We start from the raw sequence: 11139 nt of genomic DNA on the forward strand, positions 1-11139 counted from the left end.
TCTAGTAGCTCAACAATAACAGCTATCTTTTCCGCATCCGTGGATATACCATTCCTAGACACAATGTGGCCTAGAATCTTCCCTTGCCTAACCATAAACTTGCATTTATCAGGGTTAAGGCATATGTGATACACTCTGCATTTCTCAAAGATTTTTTTAAGATGCTCTATGTGTTCTTCTCTGTCGATGGAATGCACACACAAGTCATCCATGAATATTTCAAGAAATTATCGGAGGTATTCTTTGAACGCATGGCTCATCAACCTCTGAAAGGCGGCTGGAGCATTATTCAAACCAAAAGGCATGACTCTATATGCAAACACTCCCCATTCTGTAGCAAATGCGATTTTGTGTTGATCCTTGGGATCAATAGATACCTGGTTGTAGCCCGAAAATCCATTAAGAAAACTGTATGCCTTCTTACCAGCTACCCTCTCCAATACATGATCAGTGAGTGGAAGCGGATAGTGGTCCCGGACAGTAGCAGCATTTACTTTCTTTAGATTGACACATACTCGTAGTTTTCCATTCTTCTTAGGTACTACCACAATCGGTGAAACCCATTCTGTATGTTCAATCTCATAAATAAATTCAGCCGCTAACAGCTTGTCAATCTCTTCTTTGATTTTTTTGGCAAAATTATCGTTATACGTGTAAGGACGCTGCTTGGATGGCTTGGCATCCTCTCGCATGGGAATTGTATGTTAGCAGATCTTTGGATCTACCCCCTTAAGGTCTTTGTAACTCCAAACAAATATATCTCGATACTCTCTCAGAGTAGAGATTAGCAATTCTTCCTCCGCTTGGGTTAAGTCTGTTGGCAATGCACATGTTACGTGGCTCTTCGCTTGGTTCTGCCCCGCCAGGTCTATTTTCTTGGCGTCCTCAGGGCCATCATCATAGGAAACTCCTAGTTCCTCAGGTTTCTGTCGAATAGGTTGTTGCAAGACTATTTTTCGATCTTGTATGGTGAATTTCTTGAAGTTTGAGGGGATATTTGTGGTATCCTCTTCTTCCTTTGAGTCATCACTCATGGAAGACCATGCTACAGTCATGGTCAATAGGCGAATTAGCCATTCTAATTCCTCAACATTTTCCTCTCTAGTGGCTAATACATCTAGCATTCTCTTCCGTTCTTGCACTAGAGCTTTACGCTCCACTCTCGTCATTGTGCTTTGTTCAGTCTTGACTGAATGCACTGAAGCCTTAGATTTTAGCTTCGGTTTCCTTTTCCTCTTCTTCTTTGGGTTGTCACTCTCCTTCTTGTTTAGCTTTTGCACTAATTGAAAGCCGTATCTCCATTTCATCTCGTCTTTGATGCAATCATCAGCTCCCAAGTAGTACAAGTACTCGTTCTTCCCTACAAAGGTTGGAGGTGGAATAAAGTCTTCTTTAACCACATCTTCTCTTTTGTTTTGTTGTTGTCTCTTTTCCTTGACTTTCTGTTTGCGAAACTTCCGGTGACTCTTGCAAAACTTATGTTTCAGTTTGTCACTAGGAATACTCAGCAAGACCTCTCTACCCTTTAACAACAATCTTATCTTCTCTAACTCTGATTCCGGGACTATGGCATCGTCATCAGAATCCTTCCCATCATAGGATTCTAAGCATCTATCCTCATCTCCTTCGTCAGCTGAGCTGTACTCAAGAGGGGATACTTCCTCTACAGATACCATATCTCCTAGCAATAATGATTTGTTTGCTTCATTCCTAGGGGCTTCTTGAGGTTCCTCTGCATAGATTGGTCTTAGCATTCTTACGGGAATAATGTTATACCCATCTGGATCACAGAACTGTGTTTGCCTTGGCAATGCACAAGTGTCTATGGTAGCTAAAACATGGTTCCATTCTAAGGGATCTATCAAGTTATCAAGAAAAGGTATAGGGATATATGCCTCATCCGTCACACTTCCGTCTATGGTAACATTTCCAAGTTGTAAGTCTCGACAAGATGCTCCACAGATCCATAGATCAGCTCTTCCGTGTCAGACATAGTTGCTCCGGATGCTTCTGAAGAAGCGGAATCAAACTCATCCACAGGAGAGTGGGTCACATCTCGATAAGCATGGTTTTTCAGATTCACCCTCGTGGTTACATTCTCATGTCTAAGGTACAAGTAATTGTAACCCCAGTCTTGAATCATTTTGAATTGGCGCATGAATGGCCGTCTTAGGATCACTTCGTAATTTGTGTTCTTGCCAAAGTCTACAATAGCAAAGGTATGTCCGTACTCAATGCCACATGACTTGACTATAACGTTCTCAAGCAATCCTATGGGACTCTCTAGATTTTCGTCTGCCAATTGCAAACTCATCCTTGTACTTCTAAGTGCAGGTTTTCCCCACATTTCCCATACAGTTTTAGTTGCTATACTCACCCTTGCTCCGCTATCTAGAATAGCTATAAATTCAATCTTGTTGATCTCCACAGGAAGCGTAGTATTTCCTTCATCGTCTTCACAATGCTTGCCAACTTTGTTCACAAGAACCGGAATTATTTGCTTAAGCATTAGCTCAGAAGCCTTTGCCTTCAACAACTTCTTAACCTGAATGTTCTGGTTCCACAATCCTTGCTCAGTTAATTGTGTAGCCACTTCTCTCCACAATCTTGGCCTAAGCTTTAAGAACTCTCCGAGTGGAATGGTACACGTAACTGGTGCCGACAGTAAAGCTAGAAACTCCCTATGTCTCGTTCCTGATGATGAGGTTGTCGTGTCATTGATGGTACTCGTATGATTTGGCTATGTGCTTCGTACAGTCCAAATATGAGGGCAGTGTCTTGCATGTGAGCTTGTTGCTCCGAGCTGAGACAACAGTCTTAGCATCATCTGGTAGAGATAAAGCATCTAATTCTTGAACCCTTTGATTCGAGAATTCTACTATAGAAAACGGTGGTGACGTGTCAGAAGATGCAAGATCCCCAACTTGTTTTTGCACCACTTCCCACATCTCCCTTGCTACTGCTTCCTCTATTTCACAAATTTCATCTCCAAAATCCGTGGTAGTCAATGGTTTTGACTCATCTGCATTGGTATGAGGTAAATCATCTCCTTCAAGCATTTCTGGGAAATGTAGAGATACAACTTCACTTCCCTTTTCCATGCTTGGAGTGGCTTTTGGTATCGTCTCTAAGTTAGGCTTCAGAGAAGCAGGTCCTCTTGCGTACATAGGTGGTGGGCCGTCTATTAGAGTTTGAGTATCCCTAATCAACTTCTTATGGATAGCCAAGTTGATTGTCTCTTCACGAGGGTTGGGATATTCTTGTAGCTTCTTAGGCAGCTCGGTCAGAGCTGTGATCCTACTATTATACGCTTGAAGCATTGCATCTAAAGGCTCGTACACCTTGTCCACAAGGACTGATCCTCCTGAGCTTTTCTCAGACTCGGATGCTTTTCCCTTTTGCTCATTTTGAGTTTTCTTTCCGATTTGTTTCATTTTCAACATTCCTTCTAGCTCTTTTGGGATAGAGTTTCCTCCATCTCAGAGCTCTTCTGCTCCTTCGACTTCTTACTCCCCTTGCTGCGTGGTTTACGTCGAGTTGATTTCTTTCTCTCTTTTCCATCTTTGGATAGAACCTTAATCTCAGAGGGTTTCTCAACAACCTCTTTGACATTCTTTTGCGCTTGGGCTCTAGTCACTACTCTTAGTGACACTAGTTCGTTCTCCTCTTCAGATGTCATGGGTGATAGAATCACTTCAACATAGTTGAGGGGCACTTTAGTTTTTTGTGCTGCCAGATCCACAGGCTTCAACAAGCAATCCTTTGGTAGATGGTCAATGCTACAACTCTCAGAGGGTTTCTCAACAACCTCTTTGACATTCTTTTGCGCTTGGGCTCTAGTCACTACTCTTAGCGACACTAGTTCGTTATCCTCTTCAGATGTCATGGGTGATAGAATCACTTCAACATAGTTGAGGGGCGCTTTAGTTTTTTGTGCTGCCAGATCCACAGGCTTCAACAAGCAATCCTTTGGTAGATGGTCAATGCTACAACCTTGGCAAAACATCTCTATAGGTGGAAATGTAGCTGTTGTGCCTATGTTAGCTAAGAGGGGTCGTTTCTTGTTTGGACATTCTCTCGCCCAATGTGGTCCACCACATTCGTAGCATGGTCCTGTTTGTTGCGTGGGGTATAGTCTCTTTGTAGGATATGGTCCTGGATAACCTTGAGTCTTGGTTGGCTGAGATCCTATAAGCATCAAAGAGCTTGGGTCTCCATTAAAGTCATGAACTAGGCTTGGTCCGGTTGGGTTCTCAAAGTAGGGTTCGACAAGAGGATGCTCCATTTCGATGTAGTATGGTTGAGAGCTAACCATCTCCATTCCTAATTCAGGATTCTCATATTCCACATATCTAAAGGAAGCTGTGCCAAGTGGAGGAGGTTGAGCTCCTAGCACCGACCGTGCTTGCTCTTGAGCAACTAAGGTTCTCTCATGGTTCACAACTTGCTGCCTAGGTGCAGAGTTGGCTGCTTGTTCCCTTTGTATCCTTGCAATGTGATTGCAGTCCGAAGTCACGTGTGTAGTTCCATTTACAAAGCTTGCACCGAAGGTGCTAGTCGAGCCACACTTGGGGTTCTAGCCCATGGTGGTGCTAGTGTTTCTCCTCGAAAGGCAGATTCATCTGGACGTGCCATGTCTAAGGTAGACACCTCAGTGAAAAGGGGCCTTCCTTTCCATGTCATTTCCCTAACCTCTGGCCATTCAAGGGTTTTAAAGTCGTTCCCCCATCTATCATGAACACGCTTAGTGAAACCTTCTAGATGCTCTACAATTATTGTATGCGTGACTGGAAGCTCTAAGCTCGGGTGCTTAGTGGTTGCATAGTAGGTTTCTACCACATCCCTATACACCTCTTTAATTGGGTCGTCTTGATAGATTTTAACTACTAGAATTTCTTTTACTATGTCCCATGGGTTTTTCTTGGTCTCTTTTTCTTTTCCCGTTCTTTCTCTATCCTCCCAATTCCTGTCAAAAAACAATTCTTCAAGTAAAGAAATGGGCGTACTAGGTCTGCGCGATGTTCCTGGCACATTTGGGTCCGATGGAAGCTCCTTCTTCTGCTTTGCTTGTGCGCTAGGTTGAAGTACACCCAAAGCATCCACTTGTTCAGGATTTTTGGTGACCTCGTAGCGTACTCCATTTCTACCCATGTACATATCGTCTTGGTAGTTTACCCATGGTGTTGGTTCAAACACAAAATGAATGTCTGCAATTTTAACAACAAACCGGCTCATTGGATCTTTGTAGATCTCACTGCCATGCGCGTTTGTATACAAGAAATGGAGTCTCATGTTGTCAATCAACTCCCCATCTGGGATTTCAAATGGATTAGCAGAATCTGCCATACCAATGGGTGTGGATGGTCTATTCATGCCAAATGACTCGTTTACGTCCATTGAAATATCACTCTCGGTTCTTGAGAGGCTCTCTGTTTGAGACTCCGAAGATGTCTCGAGATTGCTCTCCAAGTTACCAACAACCGATTGAGTGCCGCTCCCTTGAGTGGTTACCCTAGATGGTGCACTAGTGTTACGTCCCCCTAGTATTATTCTCGAGCGTAGATGCATACGCTATTTTTAGCATGTTGCAGTGTCCAGTTTTTGAATTTTTTTAATATATATATATTTTAAACCCTACCTAACCACTAAATGCAACTAACATGAATATGTGTGTAAATACATGTTTTATTTTATATATATATATATTTTTTTTAATAATTACACAAAAATACGAATTATGCTAAAAATACTAATTATGCAGATTACACTAATTATGTAAAAAATTACAAAAATTTTAAAAAAATTACAGAATATGCAGAAAATGTGGACTCTAAAGAAAACACATAATTTATAGATTTTTTTAATTTTTATTTATTTATTTATTTTTTAAATGCAAAAACGTGAAAATTACCTAGTATGCAGAAATTGTAGATTTTGAAAAATTAAAGATTAATAAAAATAAAAAAATAAAAAATAAAAAATAAAACACTAACCTTATCGCCTGGCACCTTATCGCTTCTGAATCATCCGGCACCTTATCGCTTCCCGCACTCTCTACTGCCGCCACCGTCGCCCTCTCCTCCGATGCCTTCAGTGGCCAGCCGCTGTCCAAGCGTGTAGATGATGGCGACGTTCTCGGGCGAGTTCCCAGGTGACTACGGCTGGGACACTGCAGGTCTGTCTACCGGTGGTCGATGCTGGGCGCGCTGGGCTGTGTCGCCCCGGGGCTGCTGGCCGGGGGCGGTGTGGGGTTCGGCGAGGCCGTGTGGTTCAAGGCTAGTTCTCAGATTTTCTCCGACAGCGGCCTGGACTACCTAGGCAACCCCAGCCTTGTCCACGCTCAGAGTATCCTCGCCATTTGGGCTTGCCAGGTTGTCCTCATGGGCGCCGTGGAGGGCTACCGAGTTGCCGGCGGGCCCCTTGGGAAGGTGACCGATCCTATCTACCCTGGCGGAAGCTTCGACCTGTTGGGCCTGGTTGACGATCCCGAGGCCTTCGCCGAGCTGAAAGTAAAGGAGATCAAGGATGGCCGCCTCGCCACCAACTTCGCCCGCTCTACCTTGGCCAATAAACTCGTTGCCTGCTACTAGCGCTTCCCTGCAATAGCTTAGAGTCTAATTACCCTACTCCTAATGATGTTTAGAATGTAAAGGCTGCCAAGGGTCCTCAACCAACTTAAGGTCGTATCCCCGACACAGCGGTGCCAATGGAAAGACCCTTATCTCCCTACGATGCAATACAGGCGAATAGAGGTTATGCCTAGCTCGAATGGAATGCAAGCACTCCTTTCGAGCTAGGGACTCAACCCGGTTAGGTGCACAAAAGCTTATCCTCTAAAGGAGAGATACCTATGGCTACCATCATAAGACACTAGATTAAGCACACACACAAGCTCAACTTGCCCTCATTCCTACACACCCATTCATTCACGAATACAAACAAGAGGAACACAATCACTATGCATGCAAGCAAAGAGAAAGACCTCACTCCACTCTTATCTTCCTACAAGCATGCACACACTCAAGCATCAAGCTTCCATGAAAGCTTCAAATCAGCCCACATACACAACCACAAAATACTAAAAGCATGCATAAGAGTAAAATGATTAGAGAAGAGGATGAGAAAGACTCATGACATTGCTATTGATTCAATGAAGAGATTTATCTCATACAAAGATGTAAATGGGGTGAGAGAAGAGTCTTCACCTCTATGGAGAAGAGGGAGAGTAGTTCTCTCAAAGGAGATCTTGCATGAACTTAGCCCAAAGTGTCTGTGAGCTCTCAAATGAGCCACTATTTATACTAAAACTCCTAAAACTCCCAAAACCTCCCATGTAGCCCACTCCCACACTCACCTACAACTTGGAACTCTCTACAAGAGCCCTAAATAACAATGTCAAGTCTCTTGTTTTCATGCTTCAATCTTTGTGTTGCATCCTTGCCTTGATCACCACTTGTCACGCAACAATTGCTGAACTTGCAAGATTCATATGCGACAGGGTGCCCGTCTTGTAATAAAACTCCTCCAAGGACCCCGTCCGATGCGTCTGTGTGGATTTCAAACTCTTTGTTGAACTCTGGAAGCTTAAGCACCAGGGTACTGCACATGGTGACTTTCATTTATTCGAAAGCATCCTTTTCTATATCCGGCCACTTAAAAGGCTTGATGCCTTTAGTTATATCAGTGAGTGGGGTGGCGATCTTGCTAAAATCTTTGATAAACTTTCTACAGAATTGTGTGAAGTCTACGAACTCGCGAACTTCACGCACAGTTCGGGGTGCATTCCATTTCACCACAGCCTCGATCTTCTTGGGGTCTACCTGCACCCCTTTTTGATTGACTACGAAGCCAAGAAATTCCACTTCGGTGACTGCAAATTCACATTTTTTGGGCTTGGCATACAGTTTGTGATGCCGTAATATTTGAAAAGCCTTGCTTAGGTATTCTTTATGCTCACTCAAAGTCTTGCGGTATATGAGTAGATCATCTATATAAATGATCAAAAATTCATCTAGATACTCTTTGAAAATATCATTCATCATCGTGCAAAAGGTTGCCGGGGCATTGGTTAGCCCAAATGGCAATACCAGCCATTCGTAGCTTCCATACCTTGTGCGAAACGCCGTTTTTTCAATGTCATCTTTCGGCGATTCGTATCTGATGATATGCGAATCGTAGGTCGATCTGATTGAAGTACTTTGTTCCCCCACCAGTTAATCTAAGAGTTCCTCCATTACTGGTACGGGGTAACGGTTCTTGATAGTAATTTTATTCAAAGCTCTATAATCGGTGCATAACCTGGCTGACCCATCCTTCTTTGTGACAAACAGCACAGGTGCACCATACGGTGACTTGCTGGAGTGCACCATACCATTTTCGGCCAGTTTCTTTAACTGAACCTTGAGCTCCGCTTAGTAGCATCCATCCTATAAGGAGCTTTAGCCGGAGGACTATGTCCCGGCAAGAGTTCTATTTTGTGATCTACTGATCGTTTTGGCGGTAACCCGGTTGGCAATTTTTCAGGCAAGACATCTTGGAACTCCCTCAGCACTTCGTGTATCTCTGCTTTGCCAATTTTGCATTTTGTCGGATGTGCATCCTGTACCTTCATTATGCATAAGTGTATTTGGCACCCTTGCTTGGCTACCCTCTCTGCCTGCTTTGCACTGCACCATTCCGGCACCTTGCCACGACAATCTGTTACTGTGAGAGCATTACTTGCCCCTACTGCATACATTGGAGTGCTTTGGATTTTGCTTCCAATGTTCTTGTTGACTATTTTGTCCCCCGAGTGAGGAGGACGAATACATGGCACATTGACTCCTGCACCCCGCATATCTAATATCATGTTATTTACACCTTTTCCCATAAAGGCAATGAGATATTTATCGACCCAAGTGAGCTCGACAATCACTTTGAAAGTATCCATTGGCACAAATATAAAATCCAGTCGCGCTTTCCATGCACCTGCCTGCACCTGCACATTGTATGCCATCTTTACATTGTCATCCTGTCCCTGTGCAAACGACATTGACATCTTAGTGGAGTCGCACACCTTCACTCCCAGCTTCCTAGCGCATTTTGGGGTGATGAAATTATGGGTGGCTCCTGTATCCAACATGATGTTTTGCTCCAGGCCATTCACATTGGCCTCAAAATAAACATTTTTCATTGACGCTAACTGTGCTGCCATCATGCATTTTGGTACTGCCTGCACTGTGCCTACCCTTGGTGGGCTATCGCCTCGTCGTCGAAACGAGGTTTCTACATCCTCAATCTCAGTGATCCTGAGTCGATCCATCCGTTCATAATTAACTTATTGCCCTTGGGCCTAAACGGTAGTAACCCGACTTTGTGCGGGTCGCAAGGGCATTCACTGTCATAATGATTACCTCCCCAACTTCTGCATGGGCGTGTTGGGGGAGGTAGAGGACGCCTTGCGATATTGGTAAATCCCCCCCCGGCACAAAGTTTCTATTCCCAGAGTTGCTCCCATAGGTAATATTATTTTTCAAACTCTAAAAGGCATAAGAAAGAGCTCGGATTTTCCCTAACGACAAAAGAATATGTTCAAGCTCTTATAGAAGAATTGAATGCTAATGTTTTTATGACTTCCTCCCTTCAATGCAACAAAGTTGTTTAGTCCATGTCACTATGCTGAAGAAGAAACATTAAGGGAAGCAAATGTAAGAAGATTGCTCAACAAACTTCTACAACATAATTAACCAAGTAAAGAAAATGTACTCTTATCGATAATAATGCTTGTGAACGAGTATTATTTGCATTGTTGATACTTTGCACCTTAATTGTGAAGGATTTTCAAAACGAGTTTCTTTCAAGTTGGAAGGCAAGAGTGATCAACTTTAGGCAAGGAAGCGACAACAAAATTAAGGATCTACATGTACAACACGTATGCATGCATAAGAAGCCCACTTAGAGAGCTTGCCAAAGGGTTTGTCAAAGAATAGGCTAAATTGTAAGTAGAATATACATATTATTGGTATCTTTATGGTAATTTGGTGAGGTAATTTGTTGAAGAGAACTAATCTTAAAGTCTAAATTTGTGTTTCAGAGATGTTTATCCATTATTGTACAGAGAATGGCAACCTATAGAATCTGTAGTTAGATGTTTGATGTTATGCACGCTTTCATTGGTGAGCAATAGTACAAGGGGAGGAGCTGAAGGTCACTTACAAAGAATGGTGTTTTTTTCTATGATAGTTTTTTTAAACACAACTATGGTACACTCAAAAAATCTTTCTCTAGTTGAGTTTAATAGCCCAAAATGGCAACTACCCAGTAGCCAGAGTACTAAGAGTCTTCGTTGAAATCTTTTTTAAGATGTTCCACGTAATTTTAAATCCCAAGTAATAACAAAATCTAGTAGAATCACACTATTCACACCAATCAATGTATTTATTGATCTCTTTTCTTGCATGGACATTTGTATTATAAAAGCAATGTCTATTTGTACAAATATAAGTATGGATATTCTAGATTATGGATTGGATCATAAGAGAGACTGATGGTATAATATGCATGGTTATGGAAAAAACATTATCATGCAAACACATCATTGGAAGCCATAATTTGAAACTATTTTTTTCTATACAAGGGCACATAGAGTTCAAAATTTGCTTGTGCTTCTTGACCAGGCCTTAGAAAGCATGCAGGTTATTGATGTTCAAGTGAAAGTGCATGGTGAAGTTCAAACTATAATTCCAATTATGAAAAATTATACACTTATATAGGTTAGAAAAGATTTATAAAATTAAAATATAAACTTGCCAGAAAGATTTTCATTTTCAAATGACATGCGAAAGGTACAAGACAATGTTTTGTATGTATTTAAATTTTTGTATATATGTGAGTAGTGACATTTACATTGCTTTCACATTCAGGTACCAAAGAAAAAAGAACAAACAATGACATGTAAAAATCTAGAAAAGTCTTCACTTTTATTGATTCCTGAGTAACAGTAAGTGTATTTTAGTTACAAGTAGTATTCAACAAGTCTTTAATTTTTATATACAATATACAAAATTTTCTTTGTTAGGCTCTTGTAGATAATGTTCTATCGTGTTGGTGGTGCAGTCTCTCTAGTATCATCTACTTGCGGCTCTTTATCATTACTATTTG

General features: G+C 42.0%; 1 protein-coding gene across 1 annotated transcript; it reads left to right on the forward strand.

Moving 5' to 3' along the window:
- Positions 1-6191: 6191 nt before the first annotated feature.
- On the forward strand, positions 6192-6590 carry LOC147603381 (chlorophyll a-b binding protein of LHCII type 1-like). Its single transcript, XM_086796952.1, has one exon. It carries the CDS (start codon positions 6195-6197, stop codon positions 6588-6590), a length of 396 nt encoding a protein of 131 aa, XP_086653078.1. The 5' UTR covers positions 6192-6194.
- Positions 6591-11139: the final 4549 nt, after the last annotated feature.

This window comes from Cibotium barometz, chromosome 64 (genome assembly GCF_041138505.1).
Source record: "Cibotium barometz isolate CiBa-2024 chromosome 64, ASM4113850v1, whole genome shotgun sequence".
Classification (NCBI taxonomy): domain Eukaryota; kingdom Viridiplantae; phylum Streptophyta; class Polypodiopsida; order Cyatheales; family Cibotiaceae; genus Cibotium; species Cibotium barometz.

Excerpts from the sequence above, each read along its gene's own strand:
- LOC147603381 (XM_086796952.1), top strand. The coding sequence starts at position 6,195 with ATGCTGGGCGCGCTGGGCTGTGTCGCCCCGGGGCTGCTGGCCGGGGGC.